Source organism: Nicotiana sylvestris, chromosome 12 (assembly GCF_000393655.2).
Source record: "Nicotiana sylvestris chromosome 12, ASM39365v2, whole genome shotgun sequence".
In the NCBI taxonomy this organism is placed as follows: domain Eukaryota; kingdom Viridiplantae; phylum Streptophyta; class Magnoliopsida; order Solanales; family Solanaceae; genus Nicotiana; species Nicotiana sylvestris.
Window position 1 is genome coordinate 111,164,228 of NC_091068.1, and position 17,887 is coordinate 111,182,114.

General features: G+C 36.6%; 2 protein-coding genes across 2 annotated transcripts; one reads left to right on the top strand and one right to left on the bottom strand.

Moving 5' to 3' along the window:
• The first annotated feature begins 877 nt into the window (after positions 1 to 877).
• On the top strand, positions 878 to 8,428 carry LOC104212105 (co-chaperone protein p23-2). The gene is made up of 6 exons (XM_009761293.2): positions 878 to 1,030; positions 1,113 to 1,296; positions 5,092 to 5,248; positions 7,831 to 7,853; positions 7,936 to 7,981; positions 8,230 to 8,428. The coding sequence occupies exons 1-6, from the start codon at positions 1,026 to 1,028 to the stop codon at positions 8,262 to 8,264; spliced, it is 450 nt and encodes a 149-aa protein (XP_009759595.1). The 5' UTR covers positions 878 to 1,025; the 3' UTR covers positions 8,265 to 8,428.
• An 836-nt stretch (positions 8,429 to 9,264) lies between these two features.
• Positions 9,265 to 15,971, bottom strand: LOC104212104 (ABSCISIC ACID-INSENSITIVE 5-like protein 2). Its single transcript, XM_009761289.2, has 3 exons — positions 14,194 to 15,971; positions 14,039 to 14,110; positions 9,265 to 9,818 (listed from the first exon to the last, which is right to left on the bottom strand). Exons 1-3 carry the CDS (start codon positions 15,037 to 15,039, stop codon positions 9,738 to 9,740), a joined length of 999 nt encoding a protein of 332 aa, XP_009759591.1. The 5' UTR covers positions 15,040 to 15,971; the 3' UTR covers positions 9,265 to 9,737.
• Positions 15,972 to 17,887: the final 1,916 nt, after the last annotated feature.

The following is a 17,887-nucleotide window of genomic DNA, read 5'->3' on the forward strand; positions in this document are numbered from 1 at the left end:
GTATTCTAGGAGAATGTGATGTAGTTTTATTTACATAAGTGTAAACTCCAGGACAGTATTTTCGACTTTTACTTTTAAAAGTTTGAACTCAAGAATATTGTGCTTGAGTTTGATGATTCGATCTAGTATGAGTAACTTTTTGTATGTGGACTAATTTTTTAACCTAAACAATAAAATAATAATATAATATAATTTCTTGCTCTTATTTTGTATGTGGAATATTGTGCTTCGTCGTGATTCAAATGTATGCTGATGTTGGTCAAAGAATGAGATTTCTTGCTCTTGTTTTATAACTGCTCCAATTTTCTTTAGATATCGCTCTAATTTCTAAACAATCCAAGAACACGTGCCGAAATATGTGCGGACTAACGTTTTTTTTTACATGCAAGCAAACTTGCATATGTATGTGTTAAACCCAATTTAACAGTAGATTTTACTCGTTAAACTATCTCTTGTTTGTTAAGTTTTGATACTTTCACTGCACCTACGGGAGGTGGTAAGAATACGTGAAGCAATCAAGTAAATTGTTTTTGGTTTGATAGGATTGAAAAGAATGCGCGAAGCAAGCAATTAAAATTTGTCTAATAGTAAATTAGTAATAGAGAATAGAGATAGAGTAGTGGAAGTCGAAGAAGAGTTTTGATTATTTAATATATATATATATATATATATTCTTAACGGGTTAACGGATTATCCGAGAAAATTGAATAATCCGCCCCCAAATCGATAAACCGTTACTAAAAAAATTTTAATATGTTCCCCGTCCGTTAAACCGTTAACTCGATATGATTAAGCCATTAAACATTTCGATTCAGATTTTCGGTTTCGTTCAGTTTTGAACACCCCTAAATAATAAGCATTTCGGTTCGATTATTTTGGATTGTCTAAGGACTTAAGTCACAAGGGTAAGTGCGAACTAAGGACTGCTAGTCGAAAAACTTTGGTTCTAAACTCGAAAAGTAGGGGAAGAGGCGACATCAACTGATTCAATAGACGAAACAAACCTGCAATTTCTCTCCAAAAAAATGAGGTACCCATTTTGGAGAAAATTCATAATTTGCAAATCTTTTCTCCTTTCCGAGTTGTATTTAAAATTTTGAAAAAATGTGCAGTCGTCAACCAGAAGTTCTTTGGGCTCAACGATCTGAGAAAATTTACTTGACCATATCATTGCCTGATGCTAAAGACGTAACATTGAAATGTGAAGGAGATGGTGTTTTTAATTTCTGTGCTGTTGGTGTCCAAGGCGATTCCTTTACCTTCACTCTCCAACTTTATGGGAATATTTCCCCTGAGGTTCACCTCCTATTCTTTTTACTATTTTCTGCATAGATTTTTTTTGGGTGGCTAATTTGTTGAGAAAGGAGTTGTTGGTACGTGTAATGTTAGTCCTGTGTTTGCTAGGAGCTCTTTTAATAGTTTGTTTAGGGTTTTGTATATATATTATAGAAACCCTAAATTATTGAATGAAACGGGTACAAAATGTAGTAGCTGTAGTAAAATAACACGGGAAGAATAACAATAACACTGATATAATATTATTTATAAGCAAATACACGAATTGGCTTGGCTTGAGTCGTGATGGGCATTGTCCTAAGAAACTATTTCAACAATGTGAAATGTTTCTCCAGGATTAAACAAGCCTACCTCTACTTGCTATACAAAAGAGGGGAACAAAAGAAAATAGACTACTAAATTTTTGAGAAGGATAGACAAGGGAAGCTGGTGTAGAGAGAAGAGGCAAAGGAAAGTTGCTAATGATTGATGCCTAATTTGAATGCCTATTTATAGTCTTTAAGGGAGGTTTGACGCATGACAAGTGTATAACACTTGTCTTGAATTTTCCCTGCAAGATTGCCACATTCATTTCTCCATTGCCACTTGGAATGACATTTGTCCAATTTTGAAAATATCACAACAGTTACCCCCACAATATTTTCAAAAAATTCATACAAAAAGGAATAAGATTTGATGGATTTGTATGGTCCACATGCAATAGATTTGGTGTCTTTTGGACTATGAACCAAACATAGACTGATAAAATTTAACTTACCGAATTACTAGAGAAAAATAATATTTCTGTGAGCACTACTTTTGATGCTAACTCTCAGTTGAAAAAGCATAATGGTGATCTAGTTGCTCAGTCTAGATATGCTCAGATTATTGGGAGTCTGATGCATTTAATGAATTTTACAAGGCCTGCTATAGCCTATGTTGTGTGTAGACTTAGTAGATATACTCATAATCCCAACAGAGAACATTGGTCTGTATTAGCTAGACTAATGAAATATTTGAGAGGAACCATGAATTATGGTATCCTAATAGTGGATTTCCTTATACTTTAGAAGGGTACAGTGATGCAAACTGGATCTCCGATTCAGATGAGACAAAATTCACTAATGGTTATGTATTCACCCTTGGTGGTGGTGCAATATCGTGGAAATCAACTAAATAGATGATCATAGCTAGATCGACTATGGAATCAGAGCTTGTAGCTCTAGAGTTAGCGGGTTCTGAGGCTGAGTAGCTAAGAAACTTCTTAGCTAATATTTCTTTAATAAAGGACGTACCGTGTCTATTCATTTTGATTGTCAAGCGGCAATAACTATTGCAAAGAATAAATCATATAATTGTAAAAGTAGACACATGAAATTGAGACATGATGTCATAAAACAGTTGTTGAGAGATGGAATAATTTCCATTGACTATGTGAAGTCAGAAATAAATTTCGTCGATCCTCTGACTAAACTTGTGGGAAGAAAATTAATTCTCCAAACCTCAAGAGAGATGAGGTTAAGGCCGACATGTTGTCAATAGAGATAGTAACCCAACCTATGTGATTGGAGATCTCATGAAGTAGGTTCATATGGGTAATAACAAGTCGATATTGACACTGAAACACTAAAAGAGAGTGCTTGACTACTACTAATTGAGAGATTGAGTTATAACTCTTAATGAATTCATATTCCTTATGGATGGTGTATTTAAAAGCAGTATATACTTGATGAATTCACCTATATAAGAGTGGAGTGGGGCCGTTCCTATGAGATTTTGACCTAGTCTCTAGAGTTCTCATGAATAACCAGGCATGCGTATGGCTTATTGGGCGCAAAACCGCGTTGAACAACAAAATTATGGGGGTCAAAATGTGATTGATAAAATCTCTAACTTACAATAGAATTATTAGTTCATAGCAATGTTATATTTCACATGTGATTCTGTAAGTTAAATTTTATCAGTCTAAGTTTGGTTCATAATCCAAAAGATACAAAACCTATTGCATTTGGACCATACAAATCCAGCAAATCTTACTCCTCTTTGTATGATTTTTTTGAAAATATGTGAGGGAACTATTGTGATATTTTCAAAATTGGACAAATGTCCTTCAAGTGGCAGAGGAGAAATGAGTGTGGCAATCTTGCGTGGAAAAAGTATTATATACTTGTCATGCTTCAAACCTCTCTTAAAGCCTATAAATAGGCATTCAAATTAGGCATCAACCATCAACAACTTTCCTTTGCTTCTTCGTTCTACACCAGCTTCCCTTGTCTTTCCTTCTAAAAAATTTAGTAATCTATTTATAGGCACATGTGCATGGATCCATCATGTTGAGGGGAAAGAACGTGGCAAATGCAATTGCCACTTTTCAAAAGCATTTTGCCATTTATCTTATAGATTCTAGAAGGGCTGCCACATGGTTTTGGTTAAGATATTTGTCAACAAAAGGCTTTAATATATTGTCACAGTAGCAATTATGTTGCCGTTAGGGCTTTGGTCTATTGGTAAGATCGAGCACTTCACGGGTTCGAACCCTGTCGCAGATAAAAGCCTAGCATTTATAAGTGGAGAAGGGTAGAGGAGCAATGACCCATTATTCACTGATTTTTGAATCGTGTATCACTGGCCCTCCGTAGAATCTTGGTTATCAAAAAAATGTAGCAATTATGTTGAGTTTGATGAACATGGTTGTTGGTACATTCACGTTACGACCAGTGTTTGCTAGATATTTTTAATAATTATTTTTTGTTTGTTCTGGAATTTGTCTGTTATAAAATGTGGCGAACTTCAAATGTTAGAGAACCCCAAAGTATTGAATATTGGAATAGATTGGATACAACTGGAGTCAGGCAGATATTGAGGATTCATATAGCCGACTATAACTAGTTTGCAATTGAGGTGTTCTTCTGACAAAAAGGGTTCTAGTTTCTGAATCAGGATGTTTGGTTTTATGCTGTGATTTCTAATGGGTTTCACAGGGTTAGTACATTGGTCGCTCAATCATAGCTGTTGTAACACCTTTTTTTTTTGTTTTGCAGAGGAGTAAGGTAGATCTACCCACTGCTTGGTCTTGGACTATATAAATGGATAGAAAAATTTATCATAATGTTACGAAGTGCATATCAGACCGTGCACCTACTGGCCTATGTTTGTGACTTTAAGTTTTCTTTGCTTTGCTTGTTTCAATATTCTTCTATAGTTTGGTATCATGTATGTAGTTATGTTTTGCATTTATATGTGATTTACTTTTGGAAGTGAATTTATAAATTAAGCTAGAAAAATGCTTAGTGTACATATGCTCTATCCATGTTAATCTATTAAAAAGTGAAAGAAGAATTTGAATTTTACATTATGTCCTCAAACTGTATATATGTCGTGATGGTAGTTTAGAGTGCATCGTATGAAAGCACGCTTATCGTGAGTTTCTGTTCCTTTATACCTGATGATACTAGCAGTTACAAAGTTGAAAGGGATTTGCAACCCTAGTGTATGCACCTTATTAGCAGTATCTTGTATGCACCTTGGTATCATTGTTTGATTGCTCTTCGCTATGCATAGTTGGATATTTTATTTCCTAATTCTGATATGTGCATTGAGGCTTGAGCTGTGTTATGTCTATCGTGACTTAAAAGAATCTTTCTGTTAATTTTTGCTTGAATAATAGTATACTGTCTTACTCCTTTTAGATGAGATATGAATAGTTTATTCTCTTACAGAAATGTTATAGTTGAACTGGACATTTCTTCCTTTTCATATTTGTTTCAATGTTAGAGAATCCTCATGGTTGATATTTTAGAGTGTATTTTGGTCCAGCGGTGTAAAACTAATGTGGGGTTGAGAAACATCCTCTGCTCAATCCAAAAGGAGCAAAAAGGCTGGTGGCCAAGATTATTGAAGTCTGAAGAGAAGCCCGCCCCATACCTCAAGGTCGATTGGAACAAATGGTGTGATGAAGATGATGAAGAATCTTGTGAGTTGGCTGCATATTACTTGCTTCCTTAAATTTCCATAAATTTTTATGGCTATCTTTCCATTAATTTGAGACAGTGAGCAGATCAGAAAACTTAAGTATTTAATGAATCCTAATGCTGGTAAGCCTCCTGTCGGTTCAGCTAATCTTACTACTGTTTTGCTGTTGACTCTTCCTTTAATTTGTAATTCAACTCCATCTCCGCCCTTCCCTCTTTTTTTCTTTTTGTGCTTTGGAGTAGGTCCTAAGTGGCAGATGAAATATTAGCAATACTTTTGATTTTCTTTTCTTTCTACTTCCCCTGCAAGACGTTTCATTTGATTGATCAAAGGCAACTTTTGGTAATTAGACTGCAGGTTGAGTGTATTCAGTCTGACTGTCTGTAATCAGACTTTTCATGCCTGATTAAAGGAGTATGGCTTTTTTGAAAAAAGGAAAGGAGTAGAAGAGAATGGAAAATCAGAAGAAATAAGTGAATGAGAAAGTAAAACCATTTTCTTTCTTTTGTCTGGTTTGAGACAAAGTGGGGAAGTACCCTTTTTCCTTATATTTGACTATTGAACCTGGTGCCGGTAGGACAGTAATCTACTTCTTTCTATATTTTCGTTCTTATTTTAATGGTAAGAGCACATCGCGTGATGTGTGGGTTAGGCACATGTCACAGGTCTGAACCGTCTTGGGACAAAAGCTTGGTATTTAAGTCGAGAAGGTAGAGCGGCGGGCCCATTATCACCGACCTTTGAATCGTGTGCCACAGCCCTCAGGAGTTTCTCGATTAAAATAAAATTAGGCAAAGAGGACTTTTTGAACTTCCCTTTCCATGTCTTAGTTTTGAGTCGAAGTGTTAGTTTGTCTAAAAAAAGTTTTGATAATGGAGAAATCCCTGAGAGCCAGTGGAACAAGGTTTGAAACTCGAAGGATAATGGGTTGACCTCTCTATCATTCTCCACTTATATAACAGGCATTTACCTACGGTACGAACCTGTGACTTGTGTCTATTTCAGACAACCAGTTCGGGTTCATGCCGGGACGATCTACCACAGAAGCTATCCACCTTATTAGGAGGATGGTGGAACAGTACAGAGATAAGAAGAAGGATCTCCACATGGTGTTTATTGATCTGGAGAAAGCGTACGATAAGGTTCCTAGGAAGGTCTTATGGAGCTGCTTAGAGGATAAAGGGGTCCCGAGTAACTATATTAGGGTGATTAAAGACATGTATGATGGAGCTAAGACTCGGGTTAGGACAGTAGGAGGCGACTCTGAACACTTTCCAGTTATTACGGGGTTGCACCAAGGGTCTGCGCTCAGCCCATTCCTATTTGCCCTGGTGATGGATGCACTGACTCATCATATTCAAGGGGAGGTGCCATGGTGCATGCTATTTGCTGATGACATTATTCTAATTGACGAGACACGAGGCGGCGTCAACGAGAGGCTAGAGATTTGGAGACATGCTCTTGAGTCTAAAGGTTTCAAGTTGAGCAGGACGAAGACGGAATACCTCGAGTGCAAATTTGGAGTTGAGCCGACGGAAGCGGGAGTTGAAGTGAGGCTTGACTCTCAAGTCATTCCCAAGAGGGGTAGTTTCAAGTACCTTGGATCGGTTATTCAGGGGATCGGGGAGATTGACGAGGATGTCACACACCGTATAGGGGTGGGGTGGATGAAGTGGAGGTTAGCGTCGGGAGTCTTGTGTGACAAGAAAGTGCCACCGTTACTAAAAGGTAAGTTTTATAGAGCAGTGGTTAGGCCTGCCATGTTATATGGAACTGAATGTTGGCCGGTAAAGAACTCACACATCCAGAAGATGAAAGTAGCAGAGATGAGGATGTTGAGGTGGATGTGGGCATACAAGGATGGATAAGATTAGGAATGAAGATATTCGAGAGAAGGTGGGCGTGGCCCCCATGGAGGACAAGATGCGGGAAGTAAGACTCAGATGGTTCGGGCACATTCAGAGGAGGAGCACTGATGCACCGGTGAGGAGGTGTGAGCGACTGGCTGTAGTGGGCACGCGGAGAGGTAGAGGAAGACCTAAGAAGTATTGGGGAGAGGTGATCAGACAGGACATGGCGCGACTTAGGATTACTGAGGACATGGCCCTTGACAGGGAATTATGGAGGTCGAGCATTAAGGTTGTAGGTTAGGGGAAACTTGTGAATATTTCTACAGCACAATAGAGTGAGACTAGCCAGTTAGGAGTTAGACTAAGAATGTCATTGGTCGTCTATTGATGCAGGGCTTTACCTGCTAGTTGTACTATACCAACCATCTATTTTGTATTTCGTATTGTGTATTTCATATCTCTTATATTGCTGGTATTTTATTATGCATTTTTATGGTACTAATATATCGGCTCCTGTTGCTTTTTTTAGCCGAGTGTCTCCTGGAAACAGCCTCTCTACCCTTCGGGGTAGGGGTAAGGTCTGCGTACATATTACCCTCCCCAGACCCCACTTGTGGGATTATACTGGGTCGTTGTTGTTGTTGTTGTTGCACTAACTTACCTTCTCATGTATTACTGTACATGTTATTTCCTATTATACTCATAGAGTAATCTAGATTTCTGTTCCATGCAGCGGACTCTGACGATGATGTTGAGGTAATACCTACCCTGATCTAGTTAAACATTACATGCAATGACTTTGATCATAGTAATTTGACTTGAATGTATCTTCTTTTAGTACACTGGAGAAGATGATGAGAGCAGCGACGATGGAGGAATGCTCTGTGAGTTATTCCTATCTGATAGCACTAATATGGGGATGGATAGCTTTTAATTTGTTGTATATATCAGTTGCAATGTTTAAGTTTTTCAGTCAACTCATTTATCACTACACTGCTGCTCTCAGATACTTGTCTAGGTCTCATTTCCTTTAACAGAGGAATAGCACCAACATGTCAGCTAGATAGAAGTGAGTTATTTATTAGGAGATGGAGTTTCCCAGTTGTGACATTAATTCGTCTCTTGATTACAGATCTTCCGGACCTGGAAAAGGCTAGAGGAAATTAGAACCAGCTGCTGAAAACTTTCAAAAGAGGCTGATCGCCGGAGGTGTTTAGGATTTAGTCTTTAGCAAACAAATGTAGTAATGACTTTCTTGCTCAAGTATTCACATGTATAGAGCTTGTTGGAAGACTCATTTTAACCAATGTGTTTCACCCTTTCAGAAGAAACACTACTTAGGACTATACTTTTTTTTTCTTTCAAAAATGTGTTTGTCCATGAAATTTTGCTAGTTTTTGGACAATTTTCAAAATTTCACCACTTTTTCAAAATTTTCAATTTTTTTCCCCCACTCACAAAACTACAATATTTTTTCGTCCAAACATAATTTCACTTTTCAACTTATCTTCAAATACTATTTTTTGTCAAAAATTATAGTAATTTTTATGTCCAAACGTCTGCTTAGTGTCTCTAAATCTTTGCTTTCCTTTCCTTTCATTAGGGCTTGGAAAATAGATGGGTTTGTTTATTAGGGCTTGGAAAATAGATTGTTAACCTCAAAGAGTATTTTCATTACGTCAAAGCAACTTTTGTACTTGAGGAGTATAATTTAGGGAAGATGTTCAAATGTACCATTTGAAATGTTTTAAAATTACCTTTTGTTTTATTTTCGGCTTGATATCCTTACTGTTAACAAATGGTCTTATATTAGCCTTTCACCTTAACAAAGCTCCAATGTTAACTTACCTACACGCGGTGTTGCACCAGATCGATGACACATCCATACACACACACACCAGATACAATACAACAACAACAAATTCAGTAAATTTTCACAAGTGGCTCTGGGAAGGATAGTGTGTACACGGACCTTACCCCTACCTAATGGAGGTAAAGAAGTTGTTTCCAATAAACCCTTGACTTAAAACACACCAAATACAATAAAGTTCCATTAACCGACCCCTTTCAACTAACAGAACATAGAATTTTGTGCTCTCTATAGAGTAAGATGAACTAGCTCACATTTAACAAAGCTACACTATAATCAAGTTATGCATCTAACATATTTATATCAATAATAAGTGCTTCTTCCAACATAAAGGAGGACAAAAGATGTTGATCCACATGGAACACGTACATCTCCCAATTGAACTTAGAAAACAACCGAGCAAAGCTTCAGCTTAATCCAAATATGAGAGTCGTAAACTTCAGGTTACCCCTCTCCCTTTGTTTTAATACAACTGGAAACATACAATACTTCATTTTGAACTTGTCCAGAAATCATTCATACTGGAAATGCTTACAGTAACGGAAAGGAAACTACCAAAACTATGTGTCTGCATAATTCCAAGTTAAAACTATAAAAATGTACATACAAGGAAACTTATCTAGAGAAGTAGAGACAGCCAAGGGCAACCTCCTGAACAAAGATGTTAACCGAGAACAAGGAGATGGACGGATGATGACTAGCTAACATAAAATTTCAATGACATAACGAACACTATGCATCTACATATTCATCATACATGAAACTGGATGTTAGAAAGGGGCGGAGCTTGTTCTACGCAGCTGATACTTAGGCTCTGGAGGTGGAACACTTGGTAACACCTTCTCTATCTCCTGCAAGTAAACATAATATTCAGTGAAACAGATAGCTGAGAACAACGAGAATGGAGGCAACAAAGAGTAGTCTCAAAATACTTTCTAATTTTGAAAAGACAACAAACCATCAAGAACTAAGTAATTTTTGCTATTTGACCAATATATATGACATATTAGTCAGCATAAGTGACTTCTGAGAAAGCATTTCAAGGATTAAATCGGGACATCTTTCAGACAGAAAATAAGGAAGACCATGGGAAGCAGGGAAAGCATGAATTTTGCTTTCGAGATGGCCAAGATCCTGTAACCAAGCAGTGAGTCTGAGACTAAATATATTCTGTTCCATGACTTTGCAGCATGACTTATGTAGCACAAAGTTATGGGGTTGGTTCTATTTTTTAAGATATCAATCAGTCTAGAAGATCTTCCTCCCTCTGCACCCACCCAAGAGTCTCAGCTAACGGTCACCTCAAAGTAGTGTACAACGACCATGATTTCAGTTGCTTCTCTTCTTTGCAAGATTGCACTATACTCTGATAGTCAAATCAAAAGGATAAACACATGTGGAAGAAGACATGGAATTCTTTTCTTTCATTGGTGAATAGGTGTTAGCAAGAAGCAGTTAGCAAGAAGACAAGATTCTCGTGCCATAAATGAGCTTACATAGGAGAAGTTACTCATGCAAATCATTACACATTATTTAAAATAGGAAGTGTTGGACTTTCCTCAACGAAAAATCACGATGGCTTCGAAATATAACAAGATTGCATGAACATGGGCAAAATTGAAATGGATTGTGATCTCTATCAGTTTCATACAAAATGCTTGCTTGTCGAGCTTCCCCTCCTATTTCTTGAAAGAAACAAAGGATAAATTTAAGAGCTGATACCTTCGCACCCTTCAATTTAACTTAAGGTGCTGTCTGGATTTGATTTGGTTTAATTTTTCCAAACTAGTAAATGTGAAAAGTTGTTTTGGGAAAATAACTTTGGGGGACAAGTGTGTTTAATTAGTTTTTGACAACATGTCTTTGAAAACCTTTTGTGTTAGTTTAGAGTGTTAGTATAGTGAAAACCTACCATTTGGTGTTTTTGATTTTTGAAAAACTTATTGTCGGACACCAGAACCTGCTATTTAAACAAAATGGTGTATCTTTTTTATTTTTTCGATAAATACATCCTAAACTCCATCTTTGAATTTCTCTTTTCGATAATTGAGAAATCCCCGAGGATCAGTGCCACACGGTTTGAAACTTGGTGGATAATGAGCCTGCCCCTCTATTTTCCACTTAAATGTCAGGCTTTTGTCGGTAGCAAGGTTAGAGCCTGCGACGTACACCTAAGCCACACATCACACTATGCACTTTCACCACTAGATCAAAGCATTGGGGGCCACCCATCTTTGATTTTTACAAAAAAAATTCAGAAAAAATATCTAAACATGACGTCCCTGAATTTTCCCGTGACATTGCTTAAAGTGGCGAATTTTATGATTTTTATACACTTAAGTTTGCGGAAAGCTTAGTAGTGGTTCGGACAATAGCATAACTAAGAAAAGATACCTCCTCTACTTGTCACCAAATTACATCCTCGTATGATGAAGTCCAAAATTCTAATTCACGTGATCACAAGCCTTCTTAAGGTCCAACTTGCGTAAGATCCTTCGCTCTTCCTTCTAGAGCCAACCACTTCATTTGCCACCAAAAACCACATCCAATATTTGTTATTCTTCCAAAAATAGATTTTGAGAAATAGACAGTCAGTCTAGCACATATGTCATAGATGCTTCAAAGCATACTAATAGCCGTATAACCCTTGATGCTCACTACTCCCTCTTTAGGTATGAAGGATATGTTTAGGCTTCTTTCAAACTCCATAGTTTCTTGAAATTCCGCGATGGTCTCCAACTACTCTCTCTCAATAAGTGCTCAACAATGCAGGAGAAGAAAAAGCAATGTGAAATTCATTTGATCCCAGGGTTTTGTCTCCCCCATCACCTCCCTCGTCTCCTCTTTTCCTATAAGCCTCTCCAACTTGAATCCCCCCCCCCTTCTCCTCCATGTACAGTTGTTTGTAAAATCTGGCATTGCCCCTCTCACTTCCTCCTCACCCTTCATCACCGCCTCATTGACTTAATACTCTAGGGGTGGGCATTGGTCAGTTCAACTCGATTTTGCAAAAGTTTACTTCGATGTTTCTGTTTTTGGTGTTTGGGTTCTCAATTTTGATAACCGATGTAGTAATTTTGATTTGGTTCGAGTTTTTCATGTTAGTTTCAGTTTAATCGTTTCTGTTTTGGGTTCATGTAAGAATAAATCTACTTGGATACGGCTACATAAGTTACAAAGAGTTGTTCAATAAAATTTAGCTAAGTTCGCTACTTTCAAAACTAAATAGACAAAACAAAAAAGAAAAGAAAAGCGAAAACCAAACACTTGAAACCGACTACCGAACTGAAGTTATAAAAAATTAACTGTGAACCAACCAAATAAACCTAAAAACCAAAATCGAAAATTTCAATTTGGCTGGTTATTTCAGGTTTTATGCCAACCCCTATGATACTCAAAGAAATTCCCCGTCCTATTCGCTACCGCTAACATGTGAAAAAACTTAGTATTACCATTCTCCTCCTTTAACCACCATGCCGTCAAACTCTGCCTACAACTGGTCTTGGGTAATCGCCAAGCCATCTCTCACTTGACCTCCTCCTTACACTCCCTTTCCTTTGGATCCCTTACCCCTTCCAATCTTTCTATTTCTCCAAAACTCATTCATCGACTCTTTCATCTTCATCTCTATCCTCCCAAAGACGACTGCATAATTACTCCTCTACTCTTTGACTCTACCTCCAAAGTCCGCAGCCTTGAGCCAACCAGAAAGGAGTACACTTGCAACACAGAAAGAAGATGCATACTACTTTCATTCTGATTCAGATGGATGAAGACTAACAATCTGCCTTTATTTTCATGTAGTGGACCATCCCCTTTTTGTATACAAAGGAAAATGATTCTCTCGAAACACTCATTCCTCTTTGCTCCTAACCCGTTAAGTAAGCCATAAACTGTTAGAATGTTAAAAATTAGTGTTAGAATGGTAAAGTTTAGAATATCTTTATTGATGAGGTAAATATTTGTATTAATGTTGGGAAAAGCTCTGGTACACAAGCAATGTAACAAAAAGTAGAGTACATACACCAAATGCCAAGTTTAAAATATTAGTATAAGAGTTATGTTCTTAAGTTGAATACTATCCCACATCGGGACAAATATCATTTGCGTACTGTGTTTGAAACCTAATATGTGTGTCTTGTATTCATCAGATGATTAAGTCATCTCCTTTCTTCTTTTAGTTTCTCACGTCAACAAACTTGAATGAGTGCAGTGAGTTTTTACATAGATACATTGTTGTCTATCTCTTCCTTACCCCACCTTCTCCTATTCAATGAACCAAGGGACACGAGAATTAACGTAAAATTTCAGAAGATTGCCTGAAGGTTTTAAACTATTAAGCTATTTTCTTCTCCAATGTGAATAAGCAGTGAACTTTAGCCATCAGGTAGCTACAGAACCTTCATGCAACTCAACCAGCAAAATGGAAACGTAATAGTATAGAGGTTTTACCAAATGAAATGCAGTGATACAAGGATGAATATAAAGTTATAAAACTAAACTGTAATTCAGTACTAGATCTTTTTTGTTGAGAAAGGATTCAGTACTAGACCCTCAAAATTCATTTTCTTTACGTATGGGGTAAGGGAAATTAAACAAGACCCAGAATGAGAAAGAGAGACTGTTTCATTTCACTGCATAAATGATCAACATCATTTTGTTTCTAACCTTAATAAATACTCCTATGAGATATAAGCAACATTCTTTCAGGAGTTAGAGCTTCAGACAGTAGCATTAAGACGATTGTTAGACTGGATTGAATGAGAGGTTCTTCTGCAGAGCAGTGAAAAGCGTACATATCTGGAAAAATATAGGTTTCAATAGTAAACGGTTCAACATTAAATGTCGGAAATGGTATAAAAAAATTGTTACATTGAAATTGTTCTTCATTTCTTTCACATTTGTTTCTCATGTGTTTTAGAATTTGTATTCATTGACACATTTTAGTGATGACCACATCAATGCAAGTAAATGCAAATGACACAAAGTACCAATAACCACACACTCTCAAATAACGACTAGAAGGATAAGCATATTCACCGACGAGAAAATTTGCTATCACAAAACATACCTTCTGTCTCTTGAGCCTTTCATTCTCCTCTTCGAGGCGTGAAACCTTGTTCTCCAGTTCATGGGTGTAAGCCTGTTGATCAAAAGATAATATTTCAATAGCCATAGAGACGATATACTATATTCAAGACTCAGCAACATATTTCAAAAAGTCACCTGCTTCCTTGCTCGTGACCTAGCTGCAGATTCCCTATTCTTAATCATCCTCTTTTGCCTCCTTTCAACAGTCTTCTCAACCACATCTTCTGGTGCAACTCTCTTTCTTCCAAGTGTTTGTGTGTCCGATAATGTGCCCAACAGAGCAGTTGGGGACATTGTCATCTGAGATTCAGGATAAGCTGCATCCATTATTGGATTTGCAACAACAGCCAATGGCTGTTGAACCGAATGTCCAGGCATAAAAACAGGTAGCATATTCTGCTGTTGTGGTTGCTGCGGTGGTATCTGAGGCATTGCATAATGTGACCACTGAGCTTGCTGTTGTGGCAATGCCATTGAATCACCCCCTAAACCAGAGCCTGAACTACTTCTCTTGCCCGGAGTCGGCTCAGCAACCACTCCAGCCTTAACCAAAAAATCCTCGAGTGTCATCTCACCAAGAGTACGCTGCCTCTCCTGAATTTTCCTATCACTATTATCCCTTTTCTGCCCCTGCTGAATATCCTGCCAAACCTGATCAACAGTCTTCTTACACAGATCACCGGTTAGTGTAATGCTCGACTGTCGATGCAGAGAACTCCCCGAAGCAACCTGGCTATGCTGCAACACCCCGTAATCTGTTCCCCCCATTCCTTGACTAGCTTCAACAGTCCATACAGTCTTAAGAAGCTCATCAAGATTCATACTGCTTAGTGGTTTCCCCAAATCCCCCAATTGATTCTGAACCTCATCAAGTGTGAGGCTATATAATGATCCTTGCCTAGCCAAAGCATTGGGCTTCGGGTCTTGTGCTTGAGTTGCACCCATACTATTACCACCACCACCACCACCCTGAGATCCCATCACATAAATTTTCCACTCCAGAAAATCAATGCAAGACAACTTTTTTAACAAACCAAGAAACTAAAGTTCTAATCATTCAATGCTTTTAGCCAATGGTTAACATCACATAAATTTTCCACTCACCAGCCTGAATATACCCAACTAATCAACCACTCCAAAAATCAATCAAAGACTCCTTTTTTAACACACCAAGAAAGTAAAGTTCTAATCTTTCAATATTCTTTTAGCCCAATGATTCACATCAAAAGACATTTCAAGAAATCAAACCCCATTTATCACTTCCACTGAGAATCATAAAACCCATCAACAGATTTCAAAAATAATAATAATCAAGAAACAGAATACCCAGATCAAATTCAAGAAAATGCTAGGGATTGAGGTTAAAAAAAGAAGGGAGAAACAGTGTTACCAAGAAAATAAAGAAATACCCAAAAAGGGAAATAATCTTAGGGAATGAATTAGCTTGCATGCAGCAACATATGTCCAACATTCAGCCATGAGAGTACAAAAAACCCAGAAACCATATGCTGCTTTGCTGCCAAAAACCTGAGGCTCAATCTAACTTCAGGAAAGAATAGAAGCAGACCCACATTCTATTCTCTCTAGAAAAAGAAAAAAAAAATGTGCACTCCTATATAAAATTAGACATCCAAGACAACTTTCAAATAGATAATTAAACAATTAAATTAATCTTAACCCTTAGTTTAATATGCTAAGTAGTATTTATAATTGTCCAATTTTGACCTCACTCTTGCCTATGTCATCATTTTTATAGGATTGGTTTGGAACAAAGTTATTTATATGATTATAATTCCACATTTAATATGGATAAATAATATGAAGATTTTTGTGTAGAATTTATATCAGTAATAGCTTATACCTATAATCAAACACTAAAAAAGTTAAAAAGAGAGGTAGTGATCAATTAAAAAGTTATTTCAATTAAAAAAGACAGAAGTAAATCAAATTCGACTTGTTTAGTGGAGAAACCAACCTAGGACAAATAAAAGTTTAAAATATACCCACTTTGTTCTGTTTATTAATTAAAAAAAATAAAGACAATGGGGTGAGTGTTTGAAGAGAAAAGGGCCCCATAGTATTCCCACATTTGGCACTTGATTCTCTACTTTCTTAAAACTTTACAATACCTAGGCCCCAGAGACCTGGTCTGTGCTGCTTTTCTCATCTTTTTAGGCATAGTCTTATTATATTGAGTAAAAACTGAACATGCTAATGTGACTTGGCAGTGACAACAGCTGATTGAGATGTAGTATATTTTATCTCATAACCACATGTATTAGATACATACTTACTCGACTATTTTAGATTCACTATTTTAGATTCACGTTGCGTAAATCATTAAAAGGGTTCCGATTATTTCAGATTTGTGTCGCATAGGGTCATTAAAAGGAAGAGCCTTTCTACCGAGAGTTTTTTTATTTTTAGAGCTCGATGAAGGAAGGTCATTCATCCTTTCATACTTCGAGGTGGTGTTGAGATGTGATTCTAACAAAACCTTAGTGAAATTGGTTATTTGCAAATGGATGGTTTTTCAGTTTCACTTTTCTGTTTCTGTTTGCTAGTAGGCATTTTGAATCTTTGATACTTCATAACTTGGAAAATCATATTGAGGGTCCACTACAAATCGTTTGGGAAAAGGTTAATTGATTCTTTTATCATTACCTAATATGGAAAGGATCTCTATATGTTCACACCTTTGTCGTTTTTTAGTTTGGCAATAGTAAAATAGTCTAGTCCACCATTGAGGGATAGCCGATAGGGACGCACAATTAAACGTGATATGAAATATGCTTAGTGTATTATGGAAGCTTGTGATTCTTGAATCATTTATGGACTTGAACCATGGACTTTCAAGTCAAAAAGATTGTCGATGCTCTTAGCTAACCATATCTGGCCTTTTTTCTTACTTTAAAAAGAAATAGGAGGTATGAAATATGAGACATCTAGTAAAAAGTGTATGATACAACGTAACTATATTATCTTAAAGGAACGGTAACACTTTTAGTGAAAGAAGGTCTCCCCTCCCCTCTAGAATAACTACATGGACACAAACATCACACCACCAATTATCCCACGGAACTACCGAACAAGGCGACTTTTGGGTAAAACCGCTAAAGCCCAAGCTTTAGGCCCCCAACTTTAGGGGCCCCATTTTTCACCCTATAATTTTTTTAATTAAGTATTTTTACTCTTATTATATGTTTTGATAAAAAATAAAAAATGAAAAAAACATGTTTCTTAAAAGTGGGCTCCTAACGTATAAATGCAAAATTTATGGATGGAATCAAATGATTATTCTTTTTTTTTGAAACTTTTTTCTCGTTAAATATTATGTAAACCTTTTTCACTTCCTTTCTTGGTTTGCACAATATTCGATTTCCTTTTTAATTTTTATCAGTTCTCACAAAACGTTACTACTATTATATTTTTTCTTTGTGCCTCAAACAGATTATATTATTCCATATTTTTCGTCAATCAAGATAAAGCCTACCAGAAGTATATTGAAAGCAACAAATATTTATTTTCACATCAAATTAATGAATCAGGTTCTTCTGTTCCAACTTTTTAGTATTAGTTTTCATCTAACGTTTGTATTTCTTGATACTTTCAATATCTACGCATATATTATCCTTTTAGTATTTATTAAAATTTAAATATGTCAAATATAAAGTATGAATTCGGTTATTCAAAACTTAAGGAAAAAAAGTTGAATCTTTGATACAATCCAAAAAAGAAGAAATAATAGTACTCTAATTGATATACCCAATCCGATAAAGAGACTTGATTCTTTTTCAATACTTATATTGCATATAGAATAATGATAATA